The sequence below is a fragment of the Eucalyptus grandis genome, chromosome 5, assembly GCF_016545825.1.
Source record: "Eucalyptus grandis isolate ANBG69807.140 chromosome 5, ASM1654582v1, whole genome shotgun sequence".
Taxonomy (NCBI): domain Eukaryota; kingdom Viridiplantae; phylum Streptophyta; class Magnoliopsida; order Myrtales; family Myrtaceae; genus Eucalyptus; species Eucalyptus grandis.
The window spans coordinates 9,520,725-9,541,659 of record NC_052616.1 but is presented as its reverse complement, the minus strand read 5'-3'; the positions used below and the strand labels follow the sequence as shown (position 1 = coordinate 9,541,659).

The 20,935-nt window shown below is 40.3% G+C and overlaps 1 protein-coding gene and 1 long non-coding RNA gene across 2 annotated transcripts; one reads left to right on the top strand and one right to left on the bottom strand.

Moving 5' to 3' along the window:
• Positions 1–735: 735 nt before the first annotated feature.
• On the bottom strand, positions 736–4,721 carry LOC104435913. Its single transcript, XR_005551254.1, has 7 exons — positions 4,489–4,721; positions 3,454–3,672; positions 3,082–3,348; positions 2,457–2,762; positions 2,077–2,343; positions 1,682–1,938; positions 736–1,297 (listed from the first exon to the last, which is right to left on the bottom strand). It is a non-coding gene; the product is annotated as an uncharacterized LOC104435913 (long non-coding RNA).
• A 3,355-nt stretch (positions 4,722–8,076) lies between these two features.
• On the top strand, positions 8,077–15,044 carry LOC104443959 (ABC transporter C family member 10). The gene is given in 15 exon segments (XM_039312789.1): positions 8,077–8,329; positions 9,599–10,014; positions 10,017–10,134; positions 10,169–10,290; positions 10,293–11,077; positions 11,275–11,595; positions 11,681–11,767; positions 11,918–12,505; positions 12,580–12,744; positions 12,876–13,170; positions 13,392–13,606; positions 13,689–13,994; positions 14,196–14,259; positions 14,341–14,580; positions 14,669–15,044. Coding segments are annotated over 14 exon segments (3,834 nt in total). The 5' UTR covers positions 8,077–8,329; positions 9,599–9,611; the 3' UTR covers positions 14,794–15,044.
• Positions 15,045–20,935: the final 5,891 nt, after the last annotated feature.

Sequence of the window (20,935 nt, the reverse complement as noted above, 5' to 3'; positions counted from 1 at the left end):
CATGTTTTGATAATGTGAGTATTGCCTTTCATGAGAAGATGAGTCGGCAAGAGTCGAACCAAGAAAGATGGCCAATTTGTCCAATATAATGCTGATTGAGACGCAATGTTTTTCACGGGGCTACTTTGCGTGTGCATAAATCTCTTGGAGTACCTAACATAAGGAAAGCTTTTTGCTTATTGGATTGTCGGTTTGAATGAATAACAATTTCATGTTTGGACTATGATGTTTCAATTTCAGGTTCGAGTACCTTCAGCTTTCTTTGACAGAACAAAGCTTTGTATTAAATGACGTCGTCAGATGTTGATTTTATTTCTGATCCAAACTGTGGCCGGTTACCTTGCTAGGCAAAGCTCTCGCTGCCCTACCAATCTTGGCAAACTGCGGCTCCAAGGGATTGCTACTTAGTATAAAATCGAAAAGTGGCAATAATTCAACCCCGTCGACTCTGAATTTGACGATATACAAAGAACATAACATCACGTTTCAATTATCAATAGTGTGTTTCAATTATCAATAGTGTGAGAGAGAATTAATCGACGTGCGGGAAATGCTTTCCGTAGAGCCTTGAGTTGATGAGAGATCTGTTGACAATTTGCAAGAGAATTGTGGGAACAGTAATAAAGGCATCGACTTAAGCTTGACCAATGAGCTTGTTCTGTATTCAACCTTTAAGTGTTGAATTAAGTTCAAAAGTGCTACATTCTTGTGATCAAACAACAAAATACCGCACAATAAATAACAACAAACGAATCAAAGCTTCGAGATGCCTATTTTCCAATACTGCACAATAAATAACAACAGACGAATCAAAGCTTCGAGATGCCTATTTTCCAACACGGGCAACTGTGGAAAGGACATGACAAAAAATGACATTCTCTGCTTTTTCTATTTTACACCCACCTTCTTCCCGAACGAAAGTATTGCCTCAATGATGAAAAGTGACTTTGGGTGGCAATGAGAATCTTGTTACATTAATAAAAGAACAATAAGCACTTGAAGATGGCTCCCCCCACAGGCGAGCATGATACAATTAGCAATTGATGCCGCATTGAATAATTTGAAAGAAGATATATGCCTCAGGGTCGACGGTGAGATCCTCCTCCTTTGGCATGAGGAATCTATCGACCTGCACCGCAGCTTGCCTTCCCTCGGAGATGGCCCACACCACCAGAGACTGACCACATCAGCAATCCCCAGCAGCAAAAACTCCCTCCACATTGGTCGCAAACCGGCCATAGTCAGCCTTGAAGTTTGACCTGCCATCTCTCTCTAGACCCAACTTGTCTACAATAGTCTGGAAAGGGCAAACCAGCAAAAACAACAGGCACAAATGCTGTCAATAAACTGTCCAGAAAAAGAGAACAGATTTACATCCACCCGGCACTAGCCCTATGCACATAAACATAAGTATGGGTTAAAAGGTATCTTCACATTCTTCATTTTTAACCAGTTCGACTTTTCCATATTATATAAGGTTTCCTAGGGCAATAGTAAGCCTCTAAAGGCCCACATGCCAATCAAATTTACTTTAGCACATACACTGAATAACCAAGTTATACAGTTACGACGGAAAGAAAAACAACTAATTTACATGCAAATTTGACTTTCCCATGCCAAATCCTTTCTTAGCACAGCTCCAACTATTTGACAAATATGAGAGAACGGTTCAAATACTCACCGATTCTGGACCAAGGAATCCCATGGCCAGTAAAACCAGATCAGCCTCAATGATTTCCTCAGATCCTCAATTTCTTTGAACTGAAACTTCCCACTAGCATCCTTCTCCCACCTAACACGCACTACTTCAAGCCCTTTAACGACCCCATTTTCATCACCAATAAACTGCTTAGTTAGCACTTCATAAGACCTTGGGTCTTTCCCAAACTTAGCTGCAGCTTCCTGGTGGCCATAATCAACATGGTAGACGCGAGGCCACTATAAACAGCATTGAACAGAGGAAAAGAACGGTGAGCAAATATTACACTGCGCATGCTATAAAATAAACGATAATGGAATAAGCAAGAGTACTCCTGTGGTTGTCAAGAGAAAAGGTAACTTATGTAATATTTGTACCTGTGGCCAAGGGTTGCCTGGAGCCCTCTTCTCCAGTGGCTTAGAAAGCAACTCCAAGTTTACAATTCTACAGCAGCCATGCCTGATAGATGTTCCTATGCAATCCGTGCCAGTGTCACCTCCACCAATGACCACTACCTTCTTTCCCTTTGCAGATATGTAGTTACCATCCTTGAGATTGCTGTCAAGCAAGCTCTTTGTGTTGCATGAAGGAACTCCATGGCAAAATGAACACCTGACAATTCGCGTCCAGGTACAGGAAGGTCCCTGCAAGAAGGAAAATTCAATCCACAAGCATAAATATCGCTTTTCTCATCAACCAGAACATGGTGCAAAAACTCCTACAACATGTCCCCAAAGTTAAGTCACAATGAACTTACCTTGGTTTTGTGGCGCCAACAGCTAAAACAATAGCATCATTTTCCTTTTGGAGCCTATCAAGAGAGTATGATGAATCCTTCCCAACGCTGGCATTCACCACAAAATTGACACCTTCCTAAGCCATCAAGTTAACTCGCCGTTGAACTACATCCACTTTGTCAGTCTTCATGTTTGGCACACCATACTTCATTAGGCCCCCAATTTGATCGCCACGCTCATACACTGTCACAAAATGGCCCATCCTGTTCAGCTGGTCAGCTGCAGCCAATCCAGCTGGTCCACTTCCCACAATCGCAACTTTTTTCCTGAGCGCATAAAGAAATTGATGATATTAACTTTCGAATAGGCAACATCTTTTGTCACAACCAACCCTGAAATCTGACTGGTTTAAGCCAAAAGACTCAATGGAAAACCAGGCTAATTCTTAAGCATTGTGAATTAAGGAAAGGAGGGATGTAACTTGAACAGGAACCCCAGAGAAAAGAAACATCTCTAGGGAACATAATGGACAGCCTTGACATAGCTTTTCAAGCAACGCCTACCAATCATATTCTCCAAGAGCATAGTAAGCAAAGCACAGATATAATTGACTGGTTAATGTTGTTGAATAAAGAGACAGCATACCCTGTTCTCTTCTGGGGTGACCGGGGCACCATCCACCCTCCTCAAAAGGCCTTGTCTATGATCGAGCATTCAATATTTGATGGAAACAGGATTCTCAATGATACCAAGAACACAAGAGCCTTCACACGGTGCAAGACACACACGGCCTGTAAACTCGGGGAAATTATTTGTCTCCAACAGTCGATCTAGTGCTTCCTGCCACCTATTTTGGTATACCAGCTCATTGAACTCAGGTATTTTGTTTCCAAGAGGACATCCAGAGTTTTCCTGCATAGTAAAGCCAAAGGAACAGATAAACAATAAAATTCATCTAGAATACATACATACATACGCACAGACACAATTATAAAATAAAATCATTACAACTCTTACTTGATGGCAGAATGGAGTGCCACAGTCCATGCACCGGGCAGACTGAGTTTTTAACAGGGGACCTGGTTTGGACTCCTCCATGACTTCCTTCCAATCGTTCATCCGAACATTAGGGTCCCTATATTTAACATCTTCGCGCTCATAAGCAATAAATCCCCCATGCTTAATGGCATCAGGAACTTGCGTAGGCCTCTTGGGAGCCTCAACAGATTCTACTGTCTATAAAAACCAAAACTCAAAGTCAGACATCTCATCAGAGAATGGTTACCAGCTGAATCCTCAAATCAGTCTTCCCCATATGAATCACAATAAGAAAAGATTAACCTTGCCACAAAACGAAAGCCACAAAACATTGCAGAAACTACCCTAAAGGAAGAAAGTGGCAGAATTTCAATTTTAAAAATTTATCCAGAAGTTGTGAACCCCAAAATGAGATATTCATGTCATGCGTATTGAGATATCAGCTGTCTATGACACATTTGCGCCAGCACATAGACCCACGCATGCAAAATCAATAAAGCAGAGCACAAACTCAGGAGTAGGAAAAACTTCATCCAAATATCAGATCTTCCAAATTTTAAACAATGTCAAATAAATATCACATAAGTTGGAAGTATTCTAGTCCGATGTTGAAAGAATTTAGGTATAACAGGGGCTTAGTGTCACACATGAATGATCAATAAAGACAAGCATTGATGACATGGTCAGGCGATCTGTTATTTTTTTTTCGGTGTAAGGATTTATATCAACCTTGACTGGTTGCAGGGAAAAATTAATTTCGGACTGTTGAAACGATAATAAACTGCTTGTTTCCATTTACATCTACAGACATCTGTTTCCTAGATTGCTGCTGGGATTATTTTCGCTTTTTCTGCATGGTATGATGTGCAAGGCATAAATACTAATATGCATCACAAAGAATGAACTTTTTCCATCAAAGTGACAAAGAGAGCCTCCAAGCCGTTTCATTTTACTTTCCAACCACAATAATTTGCCATGTAAGCACAATGCACTGCTAAAGAAGAATGAACTCACCCAAGTAAACCTGCATTTCCAATGTCCGAAGAAGTTCCAGTGTTCATGCCAGTGGTATCCCCAGAACTTGTTTGCTGAAAAAGAATAAGGAACAGAAGATTTTATTAATAACTGATGAAAAAACTAAACATTATCAGTGTTCAGGCCAGTGGTTCGCCGGTCACGCGCTGGTTCGCCGCGAAGAGAGGGAGGGCAGACAGAGACGCAACGGGAGAGAAAGAACAGGGGACGGACGAGCCGGAGGGGAGATCCGGAGCCGGAGGGGTGGTGCGGTGGTTCGCCGGTCGGAAAGAGGGAGGGCAGAGAGAGAGAGGGAGGTCGCACGCCGGTCGGTCGGAAAGAGGAAGGGCAGAGAGAGAGAGGGGAGGTCGCACGCCGGTCGGTCGGAAAGAGGGAGGGCAGAGAGAGAGGGAGGTAGCACGTCGGTCGGTTGCTCGCGGTCCTCTCGCCGGTATTCTTCTGGTTCGTCGGTTGCTCGCGGTGGGTCGCCGGTCGGAAAGAGAGAGGGCAGAGAGAGAGAGGGACTTCGTCGGGGAGAGAGAGCGAGGGTAGAGAGGCGCAAAGAAAGAAGTCGCAACAAAAAACCTCTCTCCACGAGCTACAGTACACAAAAATTTTCAAAATGGCGCCTGAAATTATGGGTCCCCGAGGACACGTGTCGCGCTCCCAGTGCCTTCTTGTTTGCCACGCTGGCTACATAAGACGTACCCAATATTTTCTCAGCAAGAGAATTAGAGGTGAACGTGGTCTGAAATGGGCGGTCTACCCCCACCTCGCATAGTACTAGTTCTCAATTTTTAGGATTGAGAATTGATCCTATTGAGCTTGGGACCGAGGACCGAACCGATCCAATGGGTTCGGTGCAGCCCTGGATCAACCCGAAACCAACAGATAATTTTTATTTCAATTTTTATACTCTTTAAAAAAGATTGAGGGACCGGATCACCCAATGAGTTCAATTCGGTTTCAACCCATGACTAACTAATAATTTTTATTTCATTTTTGTAATTCTTGAAAAGGCAAGCGGGATTATCGACCTAATGGGTTCGATAATGAACGAGATCAGCTAAAAAAGGCAAGCGATGATGGTCGAGTAGAGTGAGTGTCGAACATAAAGAGCATCGAATGTTAAACGGGGAGTAACAAGCCATGCGAGCATTAAGTGGTGAGTGGCACGAGTGACCCAAAGCGAGCAAAGCTAGTGTTGAGTTGTGAGCGGAGAAATTGTTTCTTTCCATTTTGGAAAATTGAAGACTAAGAGGACAAATAAGACAGAGGAGAACGAATATTAGAGGGGGGGAACTTTTCACACAAACATTTTCCTCATTCGTAATTTATGACTATTGACACCGTAAAAAACATTAAAAACCTAAGTTATTAAAGAATGATGTAAAATTATTTGAATTCCTCACTAAAGAGCTGTTTAATGTTGTTGACTTCGTTTATTTTTAGGTTTTATATAATATAGTTAGAGTTGGTCTGGGTTGAACTGATCCGGAACTCTCAGGACCGAAAACCGACCAGTACATGTCTAAGAATTCCAGGACCAAAGACTGACCCAGTTTCCCTGAGAATCGGACTAGAACTGGCAGGGTTGGGCCAATCCAGAGACAGTCCAGGGTTAACCCTAGACCAATGCTCACTCCTATGAGCAATGTCGCGCTACTGCCAAATTCATTAGCAATCTAAGACAAAAATTATAGATCTATTATACCACGAAATCTAAGACAAAAATTAGATCCTTCCTAGTGCCGCCAGCCAATCCTTACTTTTCAATTTCTTCTTTCTTTCTTTTTCCACAAATTAAGAAATTTTGTCATTTTTTTTTTCGATTCCTTTTCCTTTTAGCATGCCTTTAGAAAAAAAGGGCGACATCCATTGTAATTATGATATACTTCTTAGGTTCTCTCTCTCTCCCCCTCTCCCTCTCTCTATTCTATAGACTATTCTAATCGTAATATCTTCATATCTCATGCATTATAATTTGATTGTGAAATTTGTGGATTTGGAGTAATGTTATATGTACATAATTTTATTGAGGATTATGGGTAGAAAATGTGAACACATATCATGAAATTGCGTAACTTCTATAAGAGTACAAATCTCAACAAAATAATTGTCTCGAAATAGTGAAATTTATGCATTTGAGTTTGAAACCAAAGTGATAGGTCTATATATTTTATCATTATCTCGATTTTTATCATCAAGCAACAAAGAGAAGACCTAAAGAATGCTATAGATGCGAAAACCATTTAGCCGTATACAGAGATTATTGAAAGAAGCAAGTACGCGATGTTCTTGCTTTTTACCCATACAGTTAGTTGTCTAGGAGACGGACACAATTTCAGTATAAAATATATTTGATAATATCGTATTATACAATACCTGTGACATTCACAACTCATCATATATTGTAACACATCTTTGAAAAAATCAATGGCATCCACCCTCGGGGCTTCCATTTTTTTTTTTTTAAAATTCCGCTTGTCATTGTTTTCCTAAAAAAGAACTTATTTTTCCTTTTATTCCCAAAAGAAAACATTATTTTGGAAAAATTCCAAATAAGAGTTTGAAGTACCCTCAATGTTTCAGATAAAGGTTTAAAGTGAATATTATTTCAAATAAAGACCCAAAATATTGTCATTTTTTCAAATAAGAGTCCGAAGTACCCTCATTTTTTTAAATGAACATTTGAAGTGTAATTTCATCTTTTTAGAATTTTAAATACGAGTCTGAAGTGACCATATCGGTCTCAAATAAAAGCCTAAACTCATTAATTGTGAAGGGTAATTTCGTCTTTTAAAAAATTTTCTTTTTCTTTATTATTTATATTTTTTCGTAAAAAACAAACTAAAACTTTACACACAAAAAAAAAAGGGAAAAACACATCCACCTATGATTGCCACCCCATTGTCGGTGGGGTAGTGGTGATGACCAATGGAGTTCTTGGCGCCTAGACAAGGGTTGGCAATCAAGGCGACAGCACTGCTGCTGAGGGTTACTTGCCCTCGCCTAGGGGCAAGGGTCACCGGCACTTGCATAGGGTCCTCGGACCTCATCCATTTATTACTTTTAAAACCCTTTCAATGACTACTTCAATTATTTTCAACTAATCTTTCTAGCAAGTGTGCTTTGGACCATGCTATTATTGCTCGACTAGTTTTCCTCTGAGAATTTTTACATGGAAGCATAAGCAGACACCGTCACTTGAATTTCAGAAAGATCGAGCGGGCAAGCGTCGATCAAACTCCAAGGCAGGCCATCGTCTTTATTTCCTCTGTGCTCCGGAACAGAGAGTGGTTAATGGCCGCTTGTGACGGTTGTTGCGCCCCTGCAATCTGCATGAATGCAAAGCGTCCTCGCGAGCGGCGTCGAAACTTTTGGCTACTAGCTATGGTCTCTGTCTCCGTCTCTGTCGCTGTCGCTGTCGCGCCGCGCGCGCCCACGTCGTCTCCAAGAACAGTCAGGAGAACAGAGGAGTGCGGACCGGGGGATCCAACTGTCCCATTTACCTATCTCACCTACCACGGCCCTCGTTTAACGCGAAAATCGTGTGGGTACATGATATTATAAACTGTAGCAACGAATAAAGGTGGGCTTCTCTCTCTCTTTCTCTCTCTGTCTCTCTCTGCATGCATGATTTGCAGAACCTGGCGTTTCTTTGATTTTCGCAAGTCGGAGTTAATCTTTGTTTTTGCACCCCGATCAAGCTCCTCGGACACAAATAACGTGTTCTTTGCAAGCAAGAAGAGATGCTCTGTTTTGTCCGGTGAAAGCAGAGTCGACCTTTGCCTTCTTCGTCTGCTCTGTTTTGGCAAAGATTGCTGGGTAGAGCTTGGAAGTGAGTGTTTCGTCGTCGTCGTCGTCTTCTTCTTCTTCTTGTTTGAAGTCTTGATTTTGGTTGCGTCTATGAAACTTCATCCGGTATTTTCGAGTGCCTAAATGCTAGATTATTCAAAATTTCTAAACGACCCTCTCTCTCCGGTTAAGCTCCGTCCCACGCTCAACGAAGCGCTCTCTCTCACCATTTATTCTTTTTCTTTTTGCCTTTTGAGGCCATGGACGACGCTTGCGCTGTGGATTGCAGCGTCAGCGGAGAGCCATGGACGACCTGCTCACGAGCACGCGAACGCTCGTCCATGGCCGTCGTCGGCGTCGTTCGGGTACGCTATTGATCCCTGGGAATCGTTTTTTACCATCCACCATGGACGACGCTCGCGGCCAGCCATGGACTACACTCATCCATGGCCGCTTTGGCCATGAAGCTCGACCTCAAACCCGGAGCTTTGGGTAGCGCTCGAGTTTCGAGCTTCGCCTCAAGCCATCTCGCTGCAAACGAAGCTCGACGCAGTCTCCACGCTCCTCGACCACTCGACCTCCTGCCGAATCACCCCTCATCGTCGCGTCCGGCGGCGTGCTGTCGTGATGATTCTCACTGTTTTCAGTAACCTTAATTGGTGCGCTCAAGGGCATTTGTTAACGAGACGCTATAGGTTGCTCATGCCTTCATATGGCAATTCGAATTTAAAGGCAACTTGCCCTTTACAACACGATAATAGTCTTGAAGCATGTTCCCGGATTGCAGTCTTCCAGGAAAGTGGCATAATCAGGGGAGAATTGTGGACCGTGTTTTGCAACGACTCTCGGTGCTCTAAGTCAAGTTGGATATAGCAGCAGCTCCGGGGTCGCGTCCATTATCGATTCCTATTCTTTTAGCAGCCACATTTTGGTCATTTGACTTGATATCCTGTTTGTCTTGCTTCGTAAGTCGTCCACAAAGACGCACTTTTTACTTATTCTTCCGCACTCAGAATTTGAGTGATCTTCAGGAAATTGAATGAGGATGCTACTCTTGTACCTCTACATGAGTGGCTAGTCTTTCTGTTCCAAGCGGTCAGCTGGTTGCTGCTACTTTTGACCGTGACCATTAGGAGGCTACACCTTCCACACATTCCACTGGCTCGGATTTATATGATACTAGACTAGCCTCATTGTGTGAAGGATTTCTCTGTGTAGTTTTTCTTTGGTAAATAAAGGAAACCACTGTGTCATTGGCGTGGGATATTTCATCGTTTCCCATAGTGATCCTGCTACTTTTCTGTGCTTTCAGAGGATACAGTCACATGGAGAACAGCGAGGACCGCGAAAATGGCGCTGTGTATGAACCTTTGCTGGACAAAGAACAGAATGATAACGTCACTCCTTTTGCCAAGGCGGGATTCTTCAGCAAGATGTCATTTTGGTGGTTGAATTCACTAATGAAATTGGGCAAAGAGAAGATCCTTCAAAATGAGGATATTCCACGTCTGAGGTTGGAAGAACGAGCAGAAACATGTTACTCAAAGTTCATGGAGCAACTGCATAAAGAAAAGAAGACGACATATGACACCTACTCTATCTTGTCTGCTATATTTTATGGCGAATGGAGAGGTATTTTGATGACCGGGTTCTTTGCTTTGACCAAGGTCTTGGCTCTCTCCACCGGGCCTTTGTTCCTTAGAGCCTTCATTGCTGTTGCCGATGGTGAAGAGGCTTTCAGTATGAGGGTTATGTGCTAGCTGGAGGATTGTTCTTAGCCAAATGCTTGGAATCTCTATCGGAAAGGCAGTGGTTTTTTAGAGCAAGACTGATTGGACTCCGAATAAGATCTTTTCTATCTGCAGCGATTTGTCAGAAGCAGATCTTTTCTATCTGCAGCGATTTGTCAGAAGCAACTGCGGCTCTCCAGTGCGGCGAAAATGACTCACTCTCCGGGCCAGATAGTAAATTATGTCACTTCCGATGCTTATAGGATCGGTGAGTTGTTTACTGGTTTCACCAAATATGGTCAACTAGCCTTCAGCTGTGCCTCGCATTAGCCATTGTTTACTATGCTGTGGGCCTTGCAACTTTGGCGGCTCTGACGGTACTCATATTGATTGTCATCGTGACTTCTCCGTTGGCCAAACTGCAACTCAAGTATCAAAGAAAACTCATGGAGGCTCAAGATAAAAGGCTGAAGGCAATCGCGGAGGCGCTTGCGAATATGAAGGTGTTGAAGTTGTATGCTTGGGAGAAGCACTTCAAAAAAGTCGTTGAGGAGCTGAGGAAAGACGAATCGGAGTGGATAGCAGCCGTTTTGTGGCAAAAGGGTTGCTATATCGTCGTGTTTTGGTCTTTACCGGTTTTAGTTCCCGCCATCACTTTCTGGGCATGCTACTTCCTGGGCATTCCTTTGACCGCAAGCAATGTCTTCATGTTCTTGGCGAGTTTAAGAATCGTTCAGGAACCAATCAGATTGATCCCCGATGTGGTGGGGTCCTTCATCCAGGCTAAGGTTTCATTGTCTCGGATTGCCAAATTTCTGGATGCACCCGAATTGGAAAATAAGCCAACAAAGCAACAGGGGGATAATGAGGTGCTGGAAATGGCTGTTTTCTTGGATTCACGTGAAATTTCTTGGGACAGTTGTACCTCCAAGGCGACATTGAGGAACATAAAATTATCGGTCAGAAAAGGAGAGAAAGTAGCTATATGTGGGGAAGTTGGGTCGGGGAAATCTACCCTTTTAGCTGCAATTCTTGGAGAGGTTCCATATATCAATGGCATGGTAAGTCATTGATTAATCTTCTCCTCTGGGGAGTTACTTGTTATACATTGTAACTAGAGAATTGTATTATTTCCTGTTATGGCCAGTTCATCTTATGCTTATAATGACTTGCATTATATGATATAGCGGGTCATAATTAAAACAATTAACAGCAAATGTGATTGAAGATTTACTGGTAAGCCTTAATCCGTGTTTAGGTGCACGTTCATGGTAGGATGGCGTATGTGTCTCAGACAGCATGGATCCAGACTGGGACTATACAAGAAAACATCCTATTTGGATCCACCCTGGACCCTGTCAAATATAGAGAAGTAATTCGGAAGTGTTCGCTAGCTAAGGACATTGAGATGTTTCCCTTTGGCGATCAAACTCAGATAGGAGAGAGAGGCGTCAATTTGAGTGGCGGACAGAAGCAAAGGATACAACTTGCACGCGCTCTATATCAGGATGCGGCTGTGTATCTGTTGGATGATCCCTTCAGTGCCGTGGATGCTCATACAGCGATGAGCTTATTTAATGTGATCTCTCAAGGACAGAGAAACTTATTTTTGTTTTTGCATTAAGTTCTAAATGAATGCAATTGATGTTTACTTGTTGTTGCAGGAATATGTCATGGAAGCTTTATCGGGGAAGACTGTTTTGCTTGTTACGCATCAAGTTGACTTTCTTCCAGCTTTTCACTCTATCTTGGTCAGTGACTCATTCAACCCAAAGGAAGAATTTTTTTTTTTCGGTGTCTCTGGCGAATTCAGATTTTTGGCTCATTAATAAGAAAAAGAAGCTATTTTTCGCTTTTCTCATTTGTTCATGGGGTTCCTGAACAGTTGTGTTTCTTGACAGTTAATGTCATCTGGGCAAATTGTAAGTGCCGGCTCATACGATCAGCTGATGGCTTCATGCCAAGAATTTCAGGAGCTTGTGAACGCACATAACACGACTGCTGGTTCTGGAAATCAAATCAGAATGGTTTCGTCCAGAACGCCTGGATATTCGAAGGAGGAGATCCGGAAAATATATGTAAAGGAACAGCTGGAGGCCTCTCCAGGAAGTCAATTGATTAAGCAGGAGGAAAGAGAGATAGGAGACAGTGGTTTCAAACCCTGCTTGCAGTATCTGAAACACAACAAGGGCTTTTTGCTTTTTACCTTGGCAACTATATCCCACATAGTCTTTATAGCTGGGCAGCTCGCGCAAAATTACTGGTTGGCTTCTGAAATCAACACTATGAGTGTGAGCACCGTCGAGTTGAACTCCGTTTACACTGGGATTGGTGTTGTCCTCGCTCTCTTTATGCTTTTCAGATCGTATTTCATAGTCTATTTAGGTTGCGGCGCATCGAACGCCATATTCTCTGTGTTGTTGAAGTCCCTTATTCGAGCGCCAATGTCCTTTTATGACTCAACTCCTTTGGGAAGAATACTCAGCCGGGTAAGAACATACTCTGAAGTCGCCGTACTTTTAGATTGTTTAAGATGAATAACATTATTTGCTGAATTTTGTAGGTTTCTTCAGATTTAAGCTTCATCGACGTTGATGTGGCCTTCAAGTTAACCATTACCCTTGGGTCCACGATGAATACCTACTCGAGCTTTCTGATACTTGCTTTTCTTACGTGGCCGGTTTTGTTTGTCATCATTCCCATGATTTATTTGACGCTGATCATACAGGTGATGCTTATGGCTCAAATCAATTAATTGTTCCTTAATAGGCAAAATTCTTCACACCTGCCTCCTGAGAGCCTTCTTCCTATCATTCAAATTCTAATGCAGCATTAGCTTTTATCTTTCTTTTACTACAGAAATACTACTACGCTTCTTCTAATGAGTTGATGCGACTCGATGGCACAACCAAGTCTACACTCGCAAGCCACCTCACTGAGTCCATGGCCGGAGTGATGACAATCAGAGCATTTGGCCAAGAAGACCGATTCTTTTCAGGAAGTCTTTGCCTTATTGATGCGAATGCAAGTCCGTATTTTCACAGTTTTTCAGCCAATGAGTGGCTGGTCCAACGTCTGGAAGTCCTGTGCGCTATTGTCCTAACGTCCTCGGCCCTCGCAATTACTTTTCTTGATTTCGGGTCCTCTTCCTCTGGTTCGTATTAGTAAAACCTCAATTCAGCTTTTCATATTGAGACTTTCCCTAGATGGTTGGCTCTTATAGATTTATCATTTTATTTCGGCACTTTTTAATCTAATGTCAAAGCAGCTATGCATCGACATGTTGGTTCACTTCCCTTTTCATTATCATCTAGAAAATGGGCTTCCGACTTTGAAGATTTAGTGGGTGTCAGGCCTGATTATCATTTGATGCAGGATTTGTTGGAATGGCGCTGTCGTACGGTCTATCTTTAAATGTCTTCCTGGTCAATTCGGTCCAATTCCAGTGCTCCCTATCAAATTTGATCATCTCTGTCGAAAGGCTAGAGCAGTACATGCACATTCAAAGCGAAGCTCCAGAAGTGATCGAAGATAGCCGACCAGCGCCAGACTGGCCTTCTTCCGGCAATGTTGAGATTTATGATCTGAAGGTAGACACGCACTATTAGCACACCTCTCCATTCTGGACTTGTCTTGTAGTTCACTTAGTTTTGATTATCGAGACATTAACAGGTAAGGTATCGGCCTGACTCTCCCCTCGTTCTTCATGGGATAAGCTGTGAAATAAAAGGAGGGCACAAGATTGGGATCGTTGGCCGGACCGGTAGCGGAAAGACAACTCTCATCAGTGCTTTGTTCCGTCTTGTGGAACCTACCGACGGGAAAATAATTGTCGATGGCCTAGACATAGCCACTATTGGACTTCATGACCTGAGATCACATTTTGGGGTCATCCCGCAAGATCCGACACTTTTTGGTGGGACAGTTCGATACAACCTGGACCCCTTGTCTGAGCACACTGACGAGGAAATATGGGAGGTAAATTCTGAACGTCTCTCGAAGTTCAATTGGCACATGGTCTTTCTTTTACTGACTGCACTGGCATTATAAAAAGAACCGCCCCGCGCATAAGTTGAATCTAATGAGAGCTCCTCAACTAAATCTTGAATGACTATACCCCATGCAAAAGGAAGCACTTGCGGTTACGTTTCATGATTGATTGAATTTCTGTGGAAAAAGGTTCTTGGAAAATGTCAGCTCCGGGAGGCTATACAAGCAAAAGAGAAGGGCCTGGAATCTCCAGGTAACAATAAATCATACAGCAAAATTTAGTCCTAATATGCTCATTGTCCATCATTAACAGTTACACAAACTCAAATTGCAGTTATGCAGGACGGATCTAACTGGAGCATGGGGCAACGACAATTGTTTTGCCTAGGACGAGCGTTGCTGAGGCGAAGTCGGATCCTAGTCCTGGACGAAGCCACTGCGTCTATTGACAATGCAACCGATTCGATCCTCCAGAGAACCATACGAAAGGAATTTGCAGACTGCACTGTCATAACAGTGGCCCACCGGATACCGACTGTCATGGACTGCACGATGGTGCTGGCAATAAGCGACGGTAAACTTAAACTTCCAAAGAACTGTTTAGTGAGAACCGACAAGAGCTGTGAGAAATACATGACATTCTTTGCATTCAACATTAACAGGGAGGTTGGTAGAGTATGATGAGCCTATGAAATTGGTAGGCAAGGAAGATTCATTGTTCGGGCAGCTTTACAAGGAGTACTGGTCTCGAACATCGAATGCAAGCAATTACTCCGAGAACTTTTGAGATGAACCTTGCAGAAGCCGACATACGTTATCCGAATGCATTGTGCGAGGCCAGTTTCTTCATTCAGTGCAGTTGGAAATGGTGCAGGGAGATGATTTTGCTGCTACATCCCTGTCGAAAGACCAGCCGACAGAGAAGCCCGAACTAACCAAAGCATATCGGTATGACATCATAAACATGGACGCTACTTCCAGTGAGGCTTGTTTATTGCGTTTCTCCCTATTGATCGGTGCTTCTATCATTAGTTGTTTTCTACTGCAAATATCCAATATTTATCAGAAATTATACTTTTTTATATTCAATATGCAATTTTTATGAATGCATGTATAATTATTACTATTTCCCCGTTATAATCTCTATTTAACACAAATGGCTTATTGCGAAATCTCTCTCGAACACTACCGTAAGTAAATAATGGGTTTTTCCAAAAGATGTTCTTATTTATATATACATATACATACATACATACATATATATATATATATATATATATATATATTCCTTTCATTTAGTTTTAATGAAATGTATGTTTCAACATCTCAATAACTAGCAATTTTTTCTATAAGAAATCACAGATCAGTTCCTCTATCGATGTAATCAATTGGATCCAACAGGTTACATTATTTCGTTACAATCTGATGATTAAAATTACATATGGATGGACTTCTTTTATAGCCCACGGCAACCTAGAACTAAACATGAATATGAGATTCAAAACAAGGTTGTTGATGCTCTTCGAATGACTGGTCAGAGGATTATGGTGTGTTTGATCTTAAGTAATTGAAAGGAATGGAATGGTCAAGCTTGCCACTTCAATGTTTGGGGGACACTTAAGAAGTTGATAATAAAAGTAATCAAACTAATTAAGGATAACGAATTAATTTCAATTTTGGACATAATTGTTTATTATATTATAGTTTTAATACAAATACATTAAATAATTATTCTATAGAATAAATAAGGTCTTTCAGAAAACAATCATTGTTTTCAAACTATAATGACGGTGAGGGTTTGACTCGCAACTCTGGCACTTCAACTCTTTTTCTTTTGTTGGTAATATATACATACATGTTGTAAAATATTGCGTTGCAAATATATAATAGAGAGAATAAAGAGATTGAGAAGAGAAAACAGGTAAACACCAAATATAGTGGAGAAAGCTAAATGAGAGAATTTTATTTCTAGTGTATCACCGTATATCACTGTATATCTATGACAAAAACTAAGCTCCTATTTATAAGAAAATAATGATGTACTTATCATTAATATCAATGTATTGAATAGGGAGATAAACAGTCATTGTTTAGGGAGATATACTTAGAATGTATGATATAAATGTACCATATATATATATATGTATATATATATGTATTGTTATGAAATACATGAATGAATATTTATTATATTCATTTTATCTAATGTACTTTTATTACCAATCAAACATATTTTTATTCCTAATCAAACATAAGAGTGAATGTAACTTAATCATTTTCCCTATTTCCTCCTTTTATTACTAATTAAATCTATTAAATGAACTTTTATGTTTTCAACATATTTTTAATATAGAAGTTACTTTAATTTCTTTTGTTTTTTCACATCAATCCGTCAGTACCATTTGCGAGATTTTTATATGAAAATCAAATTTACAAGTACAAATTGAAATATTATGATATTATTGGTAGATGGGTCCATTTGATCCTAATTTCATAGATTTTTTTTTCCCTGGCATCGCGAGCCGGGGAAATAACAAGGGTATACATTTTCTATAATTTATTTTTTTTTCTAGTGAACTTAAAAGTAATGACTACTTTCGAGACTCTTATATGCCTTAATAAGAAAACAAGGGTTAGAAAGGGAAAAAAACCACAAATCTTTTCTTCATTTCCAATTCAATACAGTGAGATCTAATCTACAACAGAAAAATTCGATAACACGAGCCTAAACAATCGCATATTACAAGAACAACTAGACAAGCAACAGCTACTCTTTTGCATTATAGCAAAATTTTCTTAGAACTTACATGAGCCTCGTTTTTGCGAATTTCTCCCACCGGCAAAATTTAATGCATGGCATTTTAAGACCTCATGTAGGTATTCTCAAATATTTAATAAATGTCCCGATAACAAATACCGTAGAGCATTTGTTAAAGATGTTTAATGATGAGATTTTCAATTTTCAAATTTCCATTGTGTTTGTGCACATCAAGAAGATAGTTGGTGTATTAAAAATTGCGATACTTCCTCAATTGAATGCTAATCTCCCGAGTTGCTTTTTAACAAATTACTATATAATAAAGTAGAAAGAATTTTGCAAAATGTACATTTACTATGGATACATACACCTATATAAAAATATCACGTCATTTCCGTTGGTTACTATTCTTCAAATAAAAAATTTATTCATAAGTTTACTTACCAATTCTATTTAGTTTATCGTGAATATATAATGACTCGATCATTAAATCTTGACTTCATGAAAATTAATTAATCAGCTCTCTTATTCAAACATGGGCTTTGTCTTGTTGTTTCTTTAGTATGATTCAACATGAAAAGAATAGGAACACCAAAAAATCCTTTAATAGGATTTTGACTTTGTGCAATGTTCTTCGCATGATTGGGTGGTCTGGTTTCAACTGGAATTGGAAACTTAAGGTCCGTTTGGTGACGTTTTTGTTCTGAGGAACAATTTCTTTTCAGAAATAATTTTTTTTCTATTCTTCGGAACAATTTCACAATAAAAGAACGTGTTTGGTAACTATATAAAATTTCTATTCTCGGAATGAAAAAAGAATAGGAATACATTTGGTATGATTCACAAAAATTTTTGTAATGTAGAATTTCTTTTAATGTTTTTCTTATTCTTCTTTACCATCACCGACTACTGTCGTTGCCAACTGTCGCTGCCCGCCGCTGACCCCAACCATTGATGACCATCGATGATGCCGACCATTGCCAATCGCCATCGATCGTCACAGTTGACTATTGATCAGGGCTGGACGGTCGGCTCAATGGTGTCAACTATGGTGGTCGATGGCAATGGGTGGCGGTCGACATTGTTGGCGGTCATCGGCAAGCAGTGGAGGCGGCAAAGATGGTTGTCGACGGCGGTGGTCGGTTGGCCAATTGGTGGGTAGCAGTGTCAACGATCATCGGCGATGGGTAGTAGTTGGTGAAAGGGTTAGTATGAACACCTAGAGAGAGATGAATATGTGTGAATACGATTTTTCACAACGAACAATATAAATAGTTTGCTTTTAGAAAACGATAAACTATGAATGAATTCAAATTATAGCAGTTGGATAAAACTATGAATAGAATAAATGAGTTAAGAGAAGAGAATAAGAACACAAGGTTTATAGTGGTTCAGCTTAGATCAAGCCTATGTCCACTCTCCCGCTCTGACAGCCCACTAGCTGGATTTCACTAAGAAACAAAAGAGATTTTATAGTTTTGCGATCTTGACTTTACAGTGAAGAGGCTCTACTAGTCTCTCGCAAAGTCTCATTATGAGTTTCTCTCTTTTGTATACAATTTTGAGCTCAGTGAATGAAATGGCAAGGAACTAGAAAGCTTCAGACTTTAAATTTTTTCTTTCACGCATACTATCGAACAACTAGAGAGTCCACCTTAAATATTCTTTCACGCTTTATCGACCGTTGGCACTTTCCAAAGGAATTCTTCCAATCTACCCGTTGGACATAATCAATCAAGGGAATCTCGAGTCGTTTGAAGATTTGTGATGAAAGCCCATCAATCATGTTCGCCCATACAATCATGATCTTGATTTTCATAAGTAAAACCTTCCAAATTTGCTTGCTTTTCAAAAGATTTGAATATCGAAATTGATTCTAATAAAGATAGTCAATCATATAGGTGTTATATCTAACCAGAAGGCCATCCATATGCCATATGAATCGAATTTTTAAAGAAATAAAGATAATCTTGCATCTGGATAAGTTTTTATTTTTCAGTAATGTTCAGTTTGGAATCTGTCAGCGTGGGTAGATTTTGAACCTAAAGTCTAGCGGTCTAAAGTCTAGAAGTCTTCAGATTAGACTTTGGAAATGTTTTGTCAACTTCAAAATAATAAAGGAATTTTCTCTAACAATCTCTTCATTTTTTTATGGTGACAAAACTCTCTTGCAGATTTAAGAACTTTTAACCTACAAAACAACTTTTAAGCAGTACATGATATCTTATAAAAAAAAAAAAATTGATTAGGATCTGGATAGTATCGATTCTGCAACCACAAAAAACATGTTAATCTTGAAATGATAAGAGAAATATCAAGACTTAAACAACCATTCATCCATAATCACCACAAAAGTAAGTTGTTGCAAGCATCAAAGTCAAACGGAGTCAAACAAAATAGTAGTTCAACAAATTTCAGCATAAAAGTTAAATCTGCACATTCTCCCCCTTTTTGTCAGCAGCAAAAGGTGGAGAAGAATAAAAAGTTTAAAGAAATCAAGAGTGTTTGAGAATGCGAATGAGGTAGAAATCTCCCATCGACTGAACTGTTTCCTCCAGCTTTCGTAATGACTCATGCACCTTCTCAACATCTTTAGTCTTGGCAGTCTTTTGAATTTGAAGCTTAAGGTCCTGTACCTGCTCGTGAAGAGAAACTGAAGTAGATTTCAAAGCAAATTGGAGGTTCTGAATTTCACACTCCATTCCATATTACTATGCTTTTAACTCCAAAAGAAGCTCTAGTAGCCTTTGAAAGTCTATAGAAGTTGTTGTTTGAGTACTAGCCTCAGCGTGTTCAGTTTGTGAAGTGTTGATAGATGAAGGAAATTCAGCTTGTCAAACACCAAGACTTTGAGAGGATGCCTCAATATCAGCTTCAGGAAAATGAGAGGCATAGACATCTTCTGGATCGGCAGGAGATCTACTAACATCATCATTGGTAAAAATAGGAGAAGAAGAAGTACCTATTTTCTCACAAGCTCCCCCTGTTTCTGTGGCTACAGGTGGAGAAATGAAGTACCTATTTTTTCTTGTTCCTTCTCAGTTTCATTTCCAAAGTGATGTTCTTTTTCTCTTCCATCTCCTACAGTTCCACTCCTAGTCTTCTTTGAATCTTCAGATAAGGAGATTGCAAAGGTTGGTTCAACGGAGTCATCCTGTCCCTCCTCATTTTCAGTTGTTCTTCCTTTTTTCTCTGGCTTCTTTGCCTGCTTCTTCTCTTTCTTTTCTTCTTTCTTTTCCTTCTCTTTCTCTTTCCTCTACTCTTTCTTATTTTTCCTGCTCTGTTTCTCCTCTTTCTCATTCTTCTTTATTCTGTAGCTGCTCAAAACTAACAAAACTTCGAAGATTTTTCAAGGCAAATGCAGAGAGAGTAAGATCATTCTCATCCTCTTTGTCTTGCAAGATAAGAGATATTCTCTTCTTTGTAGGTTCACACATAGGTTCCTTGCCTTTCCTTTTTTTTTTTTTTTTTTTTTGCAGTAGAGTCTTGTTTGGTTTTGCTAGGGGAATTTTCCTTCAAGCGTTCCAAGACATTGTTCAGTTCCTTTAACCTCATCTTGGACACCATCTTCAATCCTATAACCATAGGAGCAATAGTTATAACACATAAAGAGGCTGGAAACTGAATATTAAAGTGTTTGAACAATTGAGTGACCATTCCTGAGTAAGGGAGCTATCCCTTATCTTTCACAACAGTCCTGTACATGTGCATCGGGATTGTGTGTGGCAGGGAGAACTTTATTCCATTACTGATAGCAAACATCAGTTTGGCTTTACATCGAGAGACATCCGTTTTTGAGGTTGACTTTGGTTGGATGCAGTTGATCACGACTTTGTGTAGCAAAATATTTGAGGCAAACATTTTGGAATAGGTAATGTTGCATTCAGAAAGTTTGTCCCTAACAAGAATTCCTGTTGAATGACCAACATACACATTTATTGGTTGGAAACCACCTCTTTCCACACCAATATTATCAGCCAACGTGTTTACATCCACCACGTACTCTTTCTCCCCCACAATGAAACGAAATCTATTCGCGTCAAGAAAAGACAAGTTCGAATAAAAATATGCAATTAACTCAAGATAAGCAATAGAAGTCTCAAAGCAAAATTTTCAAGTGGAAGGAGAGTCAGCTTCTCCCTTAGGTTTTTTCTTCTTTTTTTTTTGGGTA